At 38.7% G+C, this 14,998-nt stretch overlaps 1 protein-coding gene across 1 annotated transcript; it reads right to left on the reverse strand.

Annotated features, from left to right (window-relative positions):
* Positions 1 to 120: 120 nt before the first annotated feature.
* parp14rs1 (poly(ADP-ribose) polymerase family member 14-related sequence 1) lies at positions 121 to 14,991 on the reverse strand. Its single transcript, XM_034109496.2, has 17 exons — positions 14,818 to 14,991; positions 14,081 to 14,178; positions 13,734 to 13,764; positions 10,652 to 10,936; positions 9,714 to 9,938; positions 7,346 to 9,603; positions 6,871 to 7,092; positions 6,435 to 6,656; positions 6,200 to 6,278; positions 5,775 to 5,921; positions 5,470 to 5,532; positions 5,158 to 5,334; positions 4,776 to 4,982; positions 4,063 to 4,677; positions 3,117 to 3,256; positions 2,374 to 2,548; positions 121 to 895 (listed from the first exon to the last, which is right to left on the reverse strand). The coding sequence occupies exons 1-17, from the start codon at positions 14,987 to 14,989 to the stop codon at positions 609 to 611; spliced, it is 5,403 nt and encodes a 1,800-aa protein (XP_033965387.1). The 5' UTR covers positions 14,990 to 14,991; the 3' UTR covers positions 121 to 608.
* Between the last annotated feature and the right edge of the window lie 7 nt (positions 14,992 to 14,998).

A 14,998-nucleotide genomic window follows, 5' to 3' on the forward strand; every position in this document is an offset into this window, starting at 1 on the left:
GACTGTAAATGAAGCCTTGAAAACCAGAAATGTGACAATGTATGCTGCTGTATTAAATAAAACATGGACAGAAACTGAGTTATTCACAATTAAATATACAGAAAACATCAAGACAATAGCGAATGTGTATTAACTTTTTATTTGTACAGGCTTACTTTGAGAGCAGTTGACCTTTCCCTCTCAAAACCGAAAGTGAAAACTGATTCACATTCACATACGTAGATAAGCTCTGGCTGTCCCATGATTTACTGGAACTGAGAGGGTGCTCTCCAGCAGCCTGCCATAACACATAAACAGTGTAACATCATCGAAGAGCATATTATATATGCAAACAAAGCTAGCTAGCTAAAAGATAGCCTTTCATTTTCTTTTAACATTTTGATTTCTTCTTACACAATTATTCTATAGTATGATTAAGGCATGTTTAAGGCACTGTATATATCTGATTATGCATATCTCCATAACCGACCCTTCTGATGAATACAGGTTGCTTGTAAATTGTATTATCTTGGAGAAAAAAAAACATGAATCAGCTGATGATTCATAATAAACAGTAGTAGCTGTAAGGCAGTGTTAGATGTAAGACATTAGTCCTCTACATGGCCGTGTCACTTGAATGTGATCATATATTCAGGGTAAGCCTGGGTGTCGTGGAAGATGACGAACATGGTGGTGTTGTCCATTTTGTCCACCACACTGTCGTACTTCTGTAGGGACACGGTGCCGCTTTTGGCCGGTGGGACTCTCATGTCTTGCTTTCCGGGGGTGAAATCCCCCGTCAGAACTCGGCACAGGTGCATGCACTTCTCCCCCTTTGCATTCGGCTTGGAGTAGGTGTCATTGGCAGAGTATCTAGCATTGACAGCAAAGTATGTGCCATTGCCATAACAAGCAGCTGAAAAATAATGCAGAAAGATTTCAAATTAATGTCAGAATGAGAATCAGAAATATTTATTTATGTAATTAATTTGTTTCTACAAAAATAATTCTTTTTTTTCATTTGATATGTTTGTGATGATAATAAAGGATTGTATATTGTTTTTATTTTGTATATGTCTGCAGTTTTTTGTGACTAGGCCAATTATCCAAGAATCATCATATATGGCTAATACAACCATCTGCAATCCCCCAATGAGTCTCTATATTTATATATGTGCAAAATACAAGGGTTGATTATCAGAAAGAGTTAGATGTACCCACTACAACTCAGAATCAGAAATGTTTAATACAAAAAAAGATCTTTATTTATTATATAATATTTATAAAATATAAAATATAATTTGTAATGGTTTGAGTTTCTGTATTTTTTGTGACAAGAACCATCGTCATATGGCCAAGAGAACCATCTGCATAATTGTTAGCCTTATAAATCAAGATGTAATAGTTGATATATCAAATACATAACAGATAAATGTCAGAATGAGAATCAGAAATATGTATTATTTATATTAATTTTATACTGAGGCAAATTGGCTTTTGTGACAGTTGCCCCATTCACATTGAATATTTTGGAAATGTATTGATTGCTATTTTTTACATTACACCCATATTAATACACCCATGTTACACCCATATTTCCTCATAATTACACTGTTATTACGCCCATAATACACTGTTATTAGACTCATATTAAACATTAATACACCCATATTAGACCAATGTTACACCATTATTACACCTGTATTCGCTCAGTCAGTAGAGGCTTGGACTGTGAGCCGTAGGGTCGCCGGTTCAAGTCCGCGACCAGACCTAAAATATGGAGTGCGGACTTCTACTTGGAGAGGTCCCAGTTCACCTCCTGCCCTGCCGTGGTGCCCTTGAGCAAGGCACCGGACATCCCCCTTCCCCCCCCACTCCCATTGCTCCCCGGGCGCTGTACAATAGCTGCCCACTGCTCCTAGTACTAGACTCCTGGTGCTAGGATGGGTTAAAAGCAGAGAACATATTTCACTGTGTGTGCTGTGTGCTCTGCATGTGTGACCATTAAAAGAGGGTTTCATCCCTCCCAATTCTCTTCTATTACACCCATATCATACCCATGTTACACCCCTGTTATACCATTATTGCACCTATATGCACTGTTTTTAGACCCATATTAAACCAATATTACACTGTTATTACAACCATTTTAAACATGGACACAGCCTTTCAAATGACTGTATCCCAAAGGATACAGAAACCATTTAAGGGTTAAAATTGAATAAAATAAAAGATAAATAATCAAGAAAAAAAGCGACTTTGAGGATTTAGTAAAGCGCTATATAAATGAAATGTTAAATAAATCGTTTTGGTGGTAAGACTACCAATGCAAAGGAATGGGATGTGTCACACAGGAAGTGAGTAAGCGATATCCTGTATTTTTAAACTTCTCACCGTTCTTTCCTGCGTAGCTCCTGTTGAAGCCGTGTTCGTTGATGCTGGCCGCGGTGTCCTCACAGGTGCCGTGGAAGAGGCGTTTCTCGTTATGCTGATGCTGGTTTCTCTGCTCCATCATACGCTTCTGGATCTGCAGGCTCTTCCACAGCCCAGGGTTCTGGATCCTCTCAATCTGAGAGAAGGGGAAAGTACATTCCTGAGTGTCTGAGTTTGTGCCTACTACATGAACTGCTGTTCCTGTATAATATAAATATTTATACATTTGATTCATCCAAAAAATGCAATAATGAATAATTAAACAATTTAATATATTTTATAAAATACAAAAACATTTAATATTGTTTGAATATTGTATTTAATATTTATATTAAAAACAACACAATACATATAAACTGTAAATGTTCACTGATATTTTTTCTAACAAAATATTTTGTTCATTTAAAACTCCCAAAACATTTTAAATTCTGAAACATGTATGGCAGCCATTACATTCTAGTGTCTGTTGAATTCCAACACGGAGAAATGTTGTCAGTAGTTTAGAATATAATACCTTAATACCTATAAATAGTAAAACCAGATAAACTGATAATGCTACACTTTTGTTTTTAGTCTCAAATATATACATAACATTTATAAAATGGATACACATAATTTACAGATGTCCCATAATGACTGGTAATGGGATGGTGTTAATATGACAGATTATCCATTATATACAGAGCATGTTAAATGTAGTGTACCTTAACAATGTTCCGTGGGCATGTGGCCTGGAACAGATTGAGGACTTCAGTGTGCTCTGGGCTCCCCGCAACAATGGGGACGGCCAGACAGGGGGAGGAGGCTGGCATTTCATCCCAGCCCGCAGGAATGTCGTCCTCTCCTGGAAATATTTAACAATTTAAGTTTTTTTTGTATTTGACATAAGAAACATGACCAGTTAAAAAAGTTATTTACACAACTTTGAGAGTAAATATTTACAAAGCATGTTATTTTTATACTACATAATGTACATATATGCCAAAACTACCACTACAGAAAACTGCACAGCTTTTTATTTTTTTTCCTACACAGTTTTCTTTTTAATTCTGATATAGTTTTTCCATATTTGAATTGTAATTTTATTCTATACAGATGTATTTGTTTAAACTCAGATATATTGAACATATTTTAATGTCATTTTCTATATTGTAATTTCAATTTCATTCGATAACATTTTACATTTTTTATTTCAGGTAGATTGTACATATTTTGATACATTTTTCCATATTTACATTTTATAGAGCTATTTTGATTCAGATATACTGTACATATTTGTATATATTTTTTACATATTTTAATTGTCATTTTGTTATATGCAGCTTTCTTTTTGATTCAGATATATTATAATTTTCTTGTTTACTTTTTTTGCACTTGCTTTTATTTAGAGATGTAGTTTATCCTACTAAGTTTATGTTATATACTTATATGTCAAAGCAAATTCCCAGTATGTGAAATCCTACTGGGCAGTAAACTAGATTCTGATTATGAACGTACAGTAGCATGCTAAATCTGAGAATTATTTGTCTTACCTACTGTAACTCAAATCTGGTTTGAATGTACTTTATTTTGGTTTCCTAATAAGGAAAACTATTCTACAGTGTTGTGAATGTGAGACGGCTCTACTTATCAGACTACATGAGTGAATACCTTTGAGTTTGTCAATTCGCTTTATCTGGAGGGTGTTTCCCCGGTTATCAGTAGCTGGTCCTTTTGGCATGGTGACTGTGTACTCTTGATCCTGCACTTTAACTTTCACATTTAGCTGCTTCTTGGTCATTGCTTGCTCAAGTTTGAAGTTGTACACTGAATCAAAGCTTTGAAACTGAAGCCCTGGCTTCTGGAACTGCCAGTCTGCCACTGCGGCCACCAGCTCCGAATTATTCTTCAGCTCCTCCTCGTTTCTCGCGGACTTCAGCATCTCATTAATCTCATGGTTGGCTTTGAGCACGTCCTTGCTCAACCCCTCGATGGTCAGCGAGGCTTGGGCCTGCTGGCCATCGAACCTTATCGACACGCCCCTGGTCTTTTGGATGACAACAATGCGCTGGCGGTCTGCTATGGAGAGACTAAGGATTGCGCTGTCCTTAATGCAAACGTGTTCTTGTTCTTTGGATATCAGGTCTCTGATACTCTGTTTGGCCAAGTCTACTTTAGCCTGGGACTCGCCGCAGATGTGGAAGGAAACAGGGTCCACTTTCACCGACTCAATGACAAAATCCTCTTCGTTCTGTGGCTTGTCATCACTTCCAGAAGTAAAGAATGCTGATAAAACACAAGCTCTACATTAGGATTTAACATTTAGGAAGTCATTATGGATTAAAGAATATGAACACCAACATGTTTCTCTTGACTGTACTTACATGTGAACAATTTGGACAACCAACTTTTGTCTTTCGGTTCAGTGGCTGCTCTATGGTGCATACTGTTGTAGAACTCTTTCAGCATGGCTGGCTGGAAAATAACTATCCGGACTGTCTTCAGGGGGCCTTTAGTGTTTTGGCTTAACACCTCAATGACCGCATCCAACATGGCGTCCGCCACCTGCCTTCCCTTTGCATTGCCTTGACCTAAATGATACAACATAAGTCACCGACTTTCGTCAAACTTTTGTGTCATACAGCAGACAATACCAAAAAGAAAACCTGTAATTTCCCTAGTGCGAACCCTTCAACCAAGGTGGGTTTGAGGTTATATATCAAGGCATCACAAACGATAGCACCACATCTTGCTAATAATTCTCACCTGTGCCAATGGCAGGGAATGAGACAGAAGTGTAAGAGCCTGTCACACACATTTGGAGCGCATCTTTCACAACCTTGTTGATTGTAACTGGGTCCGCCTTTCCAACCAGGTGGAGGATTTTCTTACTCTTGAGGTTCCCTGGCTGGGTTATTATCATGCCTGTGTTGGGCTTGGCACCTAAAGGGGAAGACAGTGGACACCGTTTTGGAGCAGACTTCCGTTATGAACACAGAATTGGCATAATGATTGACTCTTAATTAATGTTTATACAGTACCAAGGAGTGTCAACTCTGTATTTAAATGCTTCCTTACCAAGGTCTTGGCATTCTGCTTCAACAGCCTGACCAGCTGCATCCAAAATTGCCTTTGATACTCCTAGAGGAAAAAGATCAAAACAACTGTCATATATCGTGGGTTGTCCGTCATGCATGGAAAGGGAGGGGTGCACAAAGGGGTGTTCATTCGACAACCTCACCACTACATGTCACTATATCCTACACATTGGTCCTCACAGGTATCATACCTTCAAACACCTACTTCAAATACATTATATCTAAAACAATCTAATAATTGTTATTTTACATTATGAAAACATATCACTTCTGGCTATCATTTACCAGACTTAAGAGAGAAATTGTCATTTGAGGAGTTGACAATGACATCAGTGGTCTCCTTGGTGATGTCTCCCGTGACAGCCTGTACAACCACATTTCCCATTTTAGTCTCGTACATTCCAGAGCTCGAGACAACTTTTGAGAAGGGACCTTGAGGCAGCAAACACAAATGAAGAATTAAGAGTGATGCAAAAGCCTTTTAGGCCAATATTTTTTGTTAAAAGACCAAAACTTTAGTTTATCTATCTAAGTATTTTTACAGATTCATTCAGCTATATATAAAGTATATGATAAAAGATTTGTTTTTGTTGTGCCTCATTCTATAGCAGTGTTATTGTTTATAGAACTGTTAGTTTATGTCTTACTCATTCCAAAACACAGCATTACAGTGTATATGCACATTAGAATGTTGCAACCATTTTGCCTACCTGTACTTTGTGGAGAATTTGTTAGCACTGGACCTCCTGTTGCACTGGGGAACTTCTTGGCGAATTCATCGCTAAAAGCCTGAAGACATAAATATAGTTACGAAATACTCACAAATATCTTCTATATATATTCTATATTCTTAAAATCATAATGAAATCAAACCAATTACTTTGTTTTGGTTTATAATTTGGTACATTGAGGTACTACAGTACAAATGTGTTCTTATTTCCGTACCTTGATAGTCTCTGCATCTAGTGGGTAAAGGATGATCATGACCTTCTTCAGGTGCTTAGGTTGTTTCTTACTGCTAAATTGGTCGATTGTGTCCAACAAGGTTGAGGCTACAAGGTCCTTTGGGAAACCCAGATTTCCAGTGCCAATGGCGGGGAAGGATATGGAGGTCAGACCCATCTCCTCAGCCTTGGCCAAGCACTCCGTGAAAATGACACTCAAGGTCTAGAAGGCAAGGTGCAAGACAAATTAGCAAGATATACAAGATAAGATGGAATTTTATCCCCGTGGGGAAATTCAGGCGTTCACTGCAGCAACAGGGTCAGAGTGAGAAACAGGATTCACACAAGGTAAAAAATAAATAAAAATAATAATAGTTTACATATCAACCCTATTAGAAGAAAATGTACCCCAAAATGTACATGATGTAACCCTTTACCTTATCAGCTCCATTGCCCCAAGGAGGAGTAACAGCATGAAAGACCTTTTTGCTCTTCAGCTGGCAGCCATCGGTAATAATGACCTCTCCGAATGTTCCATTCTTGGTTATTGCATTTACCAATACTTGAAGTTGTGGTCCAGCCACACCAAAGATGGCATTTGAAACTGCCCCTTTTTTCAGTGAAAGATCTTCAAACACAGTGTTCACAGTCGCCTCCGTCTAAGAATTGGTTAACACAATGATTAGAGTTGCATGTTATTTATTTGACAACATCAACAACTTCATTTTTTAGATAATAGAACATTTAATCACAATAGTCTGTCAGAACTTAATCAGGCAAGTCCTATAAGAACAGATTTAATCAAAGGGTTGCTCTAAAGCTAGAGGAAAAGGTAAATAGTTAAAGCTGCAAAAATGTTAATTCCTTAAAGTAATTGTTTGCTCTTATTCAAGGATAATAAGTTGACATTACCGTGGCATTTTCGATATTTCCCTTAGTAAGAGTGATGTCCAAGCCCTCTTTGGTCTGCACTTGTCCCAAGCAGTTTGGGTCCAATACAACAGATCCAGCTTGTTTCTCAGGGGAAGAATATTTTTTGGTAGGGAGAGTTTGTTGAGAAGAACTGACACTATGATTTCCAAACCTTTGTTGGACCGCTGCCACCATAGCCTGAACAGTACTGTTGTCATTGTTCACCAAATGGATCCTCTTCAAGGTGTTGTCACCATACTTGTCGTTACAGTACTCCCTCACAGCTTTGACGATGGTGGACGCACACACATCGAGAGGAAAGCCTTGGTTTATGCTGATGGCAGGCAGAGCCACAGAGATGCAGCCGTGCTTTTCAGCCAGTTCCAAACTTCCTTTGACAGCTCTTTTCAACTGCGCCAAAGACTTCTGGGGATTAGCTTTATCATACGTGGGGCCCACTGTATGGATTACTTTTTGGCAGCAAAGCTGCCCCCCTGCACCAGTTATCACACAGTCTCCGGGCATGAGCTGTGTATTGAAGGATATTATTTTGTCGCACTCATCCTGAAACTGAGGGCCAGCAGCTTTAAGAAGTGCTCCTGCAAGACCTCCTTCGTGTTTCAAGTTCGAATTAGAAGCATTTACAACTGCGTGAACTGGGTAGCTGCACATGTCTGACTTGGAAACAGCTATTTCTATTCCATCAGGGGTCTGCATTTGAAACACAGGCTTTGGCACTTGTCTTTGGGCAAGGTCGGCCTGTCCGACACTAGTCTCATCAACCAGCTGGACCAGGCAGCCAGTTTGACTTGAAAGGGAGTAAACAAACATAGTTTCTTTGTCCTTGAATAACTTTTTCGCTCCAGGCATGGGGACTTGTAAACTTTCAAAGCACACAGAAGAGACCAGGTGTTGAACCAAAGTCATGCACTCTGCAACATTTGCTCTAGAACCACTTAGACAGATGGCCTCTTTTCTGTAAGACACCACCACCTTGTCTTTGAATTGCTCGAACCAAGAGGTGTCGGGTTTTTTGATGTACTCAACTATGACATTGGGCTTGACAACAACTGTTTCTTCAACTTGAGCATTCTGCTTCAGGAAGTCATCAAGTTCACTGCTAACTCTCTCGACAGTATCCTTTTTGCCAGACACCACCACTTGTTGAGGGGTACAGTTGATTCCAATGCTCATGCATGACTTATTGTCTGCATTCTCTAATTGACTGACCAGGTTCTGCCACTCTGGCTTTTCAAGGACATTACTGTCTTCAACATCAATGTAATGAGAAATAAGCAGCCTCCCCAAATGGTCTTCAGCATCATTAAGATCTCTTTCGGATCCAGCAAGGAGCTGCATACTGATTGTATTCATCTCAAATGCCGCATTGATTCCATTGGATGTGAGGAGCTCATTCGTTAGCTCCTCTTGTTGTCCGTCTTTTAACAAGTCAAGCACAAAGTTATCTATTTTTAAATTCTGCCGCTTTAAGGCAAACATTGCGTCATATATGACTTTGGTTGCTGCCAAAATCTCCTCACTTAAGCCAGTTACCATCAAATGCGGACTCCCTTTCTTGAAAGACATGTTGAGTTCTGGGTACACTTGTAGCACCTGGACCTCAAGACCAGTTAGACACAGGATGTGGTACATCGACTGTGACACATTAATCTCTTGAGTCACGCTAAATGTCTCCCTCTTCACTCTTTTGGCAATCTTGTTTACCACATCACTAAGAGTTGGCTCTAGTCTATTGACATCAACCATAAGACCAACCACTGACAAGATACCAGTTGCTTTATCAGGCACTACAACCAGATCTTCATGAAGTAGCAATTGTCTGATCGTCTCCTCAGACTCTTCCCATACCTTCAAATCTGTCGGAAACTTTAGGGCTTTGATTTTCGACAGAGCTTGTGCGAAGGATGACTCGACAGTATCTCTCCACTCTTTGACAATGGCTTTGGCATCTTTTTCTTGTAGTAATGAGGTTTGAGGGCTCAAACACACAGTAGAGTGGTCGAGGTTCACGTTGCAAAAGTCTTTTGCCAACTGAATACGAATTGTCTCTGCTGCAGACTGATTATGATTTAGGTACCTCCAGACAGCGTCGGCAATGGGTTCAGAGACAGCTTCAGGGAGTTTAAGAGAAGGCTTATCTTTCCCATAGAGGGCTCTTCCCAAACAGTTATAGAAAGGAAAAACTCTCATCTCTTTCCCCTTGATGTGATGCGTCTTCTTCATGATCTTCTGAACAGCTATGGGGAAATAAATAGGATCAAACATTACACTGCCAATTTGCATAGTTTTCATATGAAAAGGTATCTCATGTCAAAGTAAAATGTGCTGTGTACCGTAAATGCCCTACCTTTATGGTCTTCAAAGGTGATGGTGGCAGACTGTTCTGCTTTATTAAGCACAACATTTTCCACACTTCCACCTGCATTCTCGAAATAAAGGCGAAGGAAATCGTCTCCAAAACGATGTGTGTCATCGACTAACACTTGCTTTGTGACTTCAAGAGGCCGAACTGAAAGTCCTTTCTTTGCAAACCTCTTGTTTTGAGGGCAGCTTGTCACAAAATCAGTGTTCTCTGTGAGATAAAGATAAAATCATTAAGGTAGTTTTACTACAAAGGCAATTACGCTCTCATAATGTAACAAAAACAACAAATGTCTCTCTGTGCTTTCTAAGGGAAAACACAAAACCTCAATTTGTACAACCAACACACAACAAACGTTGTTGTTGGTGACCACAAGTAGTGCTGTGGGGCAGATTTTGTATGGGTGGGTCCACATATTATTTGTATCTCAAGCATATGCAACAGGAAACGTATGCATTAACTCGTACCAGCAGGTGACAGAATACACAACCCTGCTAATGTTTTCACACTAAGCCACTGGCTGTTATATCCAACTATCAACAATGTGACAACAAAGGCAGGAGATAGCAAGATTGCTAGCCTTCAAACATGAATGTAACCATGGGTTTAAATGTTTTAAAAGTTTGGTTGACAAATATTCAGGACACATATCCAGGTTACAAGGATTCCTGCAACAATTTGGGCTGAAATGAAACTAATAGTCACTCAAGGTACGTTTAACATAAATTAACTGCGATAATTAAATAAGAAGTTAAGCAATTAGTCAGGTTCTAGGTCCCGATCGTTAAACGTGTATTCTGGAATAATCATCTGGCAGATGTGTTTTTTTTGCTTTCAAACAGCAGGAATGTTATATTGTTATCTCTGCTTTAATGGAGCTTTTTGAAACTATTAACACATAGACACATACATTCAATAAGTACCTTTTCCACTCTGGAAAGTCACCACAGCAGAGGCGAGGTCAGGAAAGACTTCCAAAGTGAATCTTGGAAAGGCAGATGTAGGATCAGGAATATCCTTCAATACATACTCGACCAGCATCTCCAGGTACTCTGTCTCCAACATCTCTGGAACATTCCCTAAAACAGTCGAAGTGGAGCATTCTTCATCTACTGTCTCATCTGCTCCGACGTTTGCCTCTGTTTGAACTTCAACTGCAGGTATGTGTTCATTGGTGCTCGATGGTATGTTGATCCCAGCATCATCAGCTATTAATGAAACATGAACGTTAGGTGGCTAAACACACAATTCTTATTCAGAATCAGAATACCTTTATTAGTCCCACAGAGGGGACATTTACATTGATTTATCATTTTACTTAACTTGAAAATCAACATGAAGGAGGGAAGACAGGAAGGAATGCGTGTGTAATCAAAGTGTTTCCACTCATTTGATTTATTTAGGCCACCACCAAAAAAGATTTCCCCACAACTTACAAATATTAAATCTAAAATGATAAATATTCATTTTATTTGTATTTGTTCATTTAACATTTTAAATGTATTCTTAGGTGAGTGCAACATTCATTGTACATCCACCTGCTCTCCACTTATGACAGGTGCCAGCCTGATAATAATATTTTGCTCATCAATGTTAATAATACTAAAAAATATCTGAATAGGTGTTTCCTTTCCTTAACATAATATGCAAAATGAAGTGCAGTACCTGAGCCTTTGCATGACTATAGAGGCTTCTCAATACTCAAATTTCCCCTCCTCGACACCTCGGTCCTCCGGTATTGACCCGGAAATGAATTTCAGCGCGCCATTTTGAGGGACATCTCATTTCTGTAAATGCACACCGAGGACCGAGGATCGAGCGTCGAGGAGGCTCTCTGGAGGAGCTCTAACCGAGGATACACTGATGGTTCCTCCACGGCTCCTCCGCGGATGCATTTCCGGGAACGGTGGAGGCGTGACGCACGGCCGGACTTATCTCAGCCAATGACAGCTCTGCATGCATCCCCTTGATATTATTATAGAAACTGCTCTCATCGCGTCGCGATGTTTCCAGAGAGAACAGCTGTGAGGTCCGTGCAGAAAGCAGAGCAGTGTGTAAAATATATATCACTCAGTAGAACAGGCCTACTCTCTTTATTTGCTTTAGTTTAGTAGATATCTACAAACAAAGAGTCGATGTTTTTCTAAAACCATTTAGTGCTTCACATAATAAAATACACAACGGCTGTAGCCTGATTATATGCTTTAGGAGCTGTAGGTGTGTGTGTGTGTGTGTGTGTGTGTGTGTGTGTGTGTGTGTGTGTGTGTGTGTGTGTGTGTGTGTGTGTGTGTGTGTGTGTGTGTGTGTGTGTGTGTGTGTGTGTAGGTGTGTGTAGGTGTGTGTGTAGGTGTGTGTGGTACTACAGTGTGTAGGTGTGTGTGTGGTACAGTGTGTAGGTGTGTGTTGTACAGTGCGTAGATGCTGCGGACAGACGGGTCTCAGTTGGTGTGGTGTCCTCTGCTTACTTTTAATACTTGTAAATACAACTTTTGGCCTTTCATTTCAATTCCCCATTTCAGCGACCAGAGAGAGGAGGGGGGGGGGGGATATATCCAGTCTCTGATTGTGTTACGTTATTATGAGAGTGCTCTCATACTTTAAATTGTATATAGGGAACAATGTTCAGCTGATCTAATCTGATGTATAAAATACAGCGCTATGACAAAACACTCGCCAGCTGATGCAGCTGTACGTAATAATGAACGGACGTCGCTTTAATATGACCGCCCAGAGGAGAGGAGTTCTCATTTCTCTAACCGCCTGCTGCTTCCCCTCCTCTCTCCTCGGTCCTCCGCTCGCATCTCCTGTGGGCGGGACTAAGTCTCGAGGAGGGGAGTCGAGGAGGGGAAATGTAAGAATTGAGAAGCCTCTTATGTCATATTTTCTCCCAGGAGTTGTGTTCATCTGATAACACTGACTGGGTGAATGTAGGGGAGTGGCTTAGCAGCCATTTTAGATTAATCATAAAAAGCAAATATGGAGAAGTATGCAGATAGTTCTTCAATCTATGAATGTAAATCATGATGTCCGTTTGCTCACAGTGTATTGCACTGATAAATACATGGTTCGCTGATATCATTTGCAGCTCTGTGGCTGTTAAAGTACAGGTATTAGTGTAATTGTTTCACTTCATAGGCAGCTCACTAATACCTGATATAATTCAACTTAAATCTTACCAAAAAAAATGCAAAGGTCTGGTGTTGCTGACCTGAAAGTGTATCTAACATTTGAAATGTGATGTTCTCAATGAAAAAAAAAACAGACTTACAAAACTGATTTAGGAAAAAATGCTGAAGTAAAGACTTTTCATGTTTCTGCTTTATGTGGCAGTCATGCAAAGATATGCCATCACCATTGAGCATGTGAAATTGTACTTATTGATCTTACAGATTACTATTTAGAGCATATTTCTTTCTGAGTTGGGAAATGCCTTGCTGTTTTCACCTCAATTTCAATGATGGAAAGTGCTTCTTATTTCAGATCAAAATATCAGATGGTAGTATTTAAATACTGATTATCTACAGTATTTGAAATTAACTGACATTAGTGTGTGATAGTTAAATGTAAAGACAAGAGCACCCACACTTACTTTATTCATCATACAACAATATTTTTTTTAATTAACACCTGTTATTTTTCCATTTAACATGCCATAGTGCTGCTTACATGTAAACTAACATGCTTTTTCTAACATAAATAAAGTAGTTACTTGTTATTTATTAATATACCTAAAAAAGGGTCAACGTAACTGTGTCAGTATTTTATTATTAATAAAAATAACGACTTTGACTTTGTTATAAGGTTTACCATGGCATCTTCTGAGATGGTTGTCTTGCCATGAAAATAAATTATAACTCTATACTACATGAGATGATGAGTGTGATTGTGCAAGAAGCAATCACATATCAAAAAGTAAGTACATGTCATTATTCTTATCATGTTATTTCATCTGACAAAAAGTCACAGTTGCAGAGTAGGACATATTATTTTTTTATGAACACTTACGGTTCTGGTCGAGTTCTGCAGATGGAGCACCCTGCATAGAATACAAAACATTTGTCACACCTAGACACAGTGCCCTAAATGTCAGCTGGTTTGAAAATAATCCAGTCAGACAATTATGGTTATCAGTATGTGTCAAGGTCCTCCTGACTATAATAGGTTTAAGATTATTCACATGACTTCAAGTAAAATAGATCTTTTACAGTAACACTTACAGTGACTATACTCAGAGACGATTATGCATACATGCATGTATACATGCATGTATACATGCATACATGCAGCTTGAATGTAGGTCTCATTTCAAATGAAACCACAATAACATTATAAAAAAATGTTTGCACACGTACCTTTGTTGTTTGGTAATCTGGTAATCGAACAGTCATCTTCACCACACCTTTCTCTAAATGTATCTGATGGGTCTCTTTCTTCAAAACCTTTTGCCAGTCTGTGAGAAAAGAATTAAAATAATAATGAGAGTAGTTATAGGGTTGGGAGGGTGACTTTAAAAATCAGTTGCTAATAACTAGTTACATGTAACAAAATGTTTTATCAGTTACATAATCTAAGTAACACAGTATAAAAGTAATGTAACCTGATTACTTTCCGTTACTTTTGGATTACCTCAACATTAAATGCAAAGTAAATCAATACAAAAGTAAATAAATAACAATAAGATGTTTTTTTACTTAAGTGTATTATGTAAAACAACAGAATACTGTAGTTTACAAATGCTGTTTTAGTTTAAAACTAATACAAAGTCAAAACAGTTTTTCTGTTTAATAAATCGGGTGTCCCTCGCTGCATTCAAAAACTAAATATAAGAAAAAGTGCCTAAAATGAAACCAAAAAGAACATTCAGGCAGTAGCCTACGTCTACCTTTAATATATATAATTATTTTAAAACGTTTTCTAACATTGTTATCATCCCCATGTTTTAAAATAATGTACAAGTAATCCGATTACATATGTAACTATAAGGGAATACAGTTATCTTTTTTTTGGATCCTCTCTACGTAATCTCAGACATCTAAAGACAAACGTAGGCTAAAGTAAACTCAGGTCTAGTTTATCGGGCCACACTTACCCTCTTCTAGGCGGAAGCGTATCACCGCTGTCTTGCTGCCATTATTATACTCAACTTCACAGTCGCCGCCGTTTTTCTTACTTCCGAAGTATTTAGCTAATTTTAATTTAAATCTCGGTAGGTTGTTTTCTTCGAGCTCGACGAGCAGAGCATACGAATATTCGTCCGCCATGGCTGGTGG

The sequence above is a fragment of the Pseudochaenichthys georgianus genome, chromosome 21 (assembly GCF_902827115.2).
Source record: "Pseudochaenichthys georgianus chromosome 21, fPseGeo1.2, whole genome shotgun sequence".
Classification (NCBI taxonomy): Eukaryota; Metazoa; Chordata; class Actinopteri; order Perciformes; family Channichthyidae; genus Pseudochaenichthys; species Pseudochaenichthys georgianus.

Bases quoted from the DNA above. Each gene is read 5' to 3' on its own strand.
- parp14rs1 (XM_034109496.2), bottom strand. From the start codon at position 14,989: ATGGCGGACGAATATTCGTATGCTCTGCTCGTCGAGCTCGAAGAAAAC. The intron at 6,657-6,870 runs GTAAAGGGTTAC...CTTGCCTTCTAG, and splicing joins GGGGCAATGGAGCTGATAAG to ACCTTGAGTGTCATTTTCAC. The intron at 2,549-3,116 runs GTACACTACATT...CCCTTCTCTCAG, and splicing joins GCCCACGGAACATTGTTAAG to ATTGAGAGGATCCAGAACCC.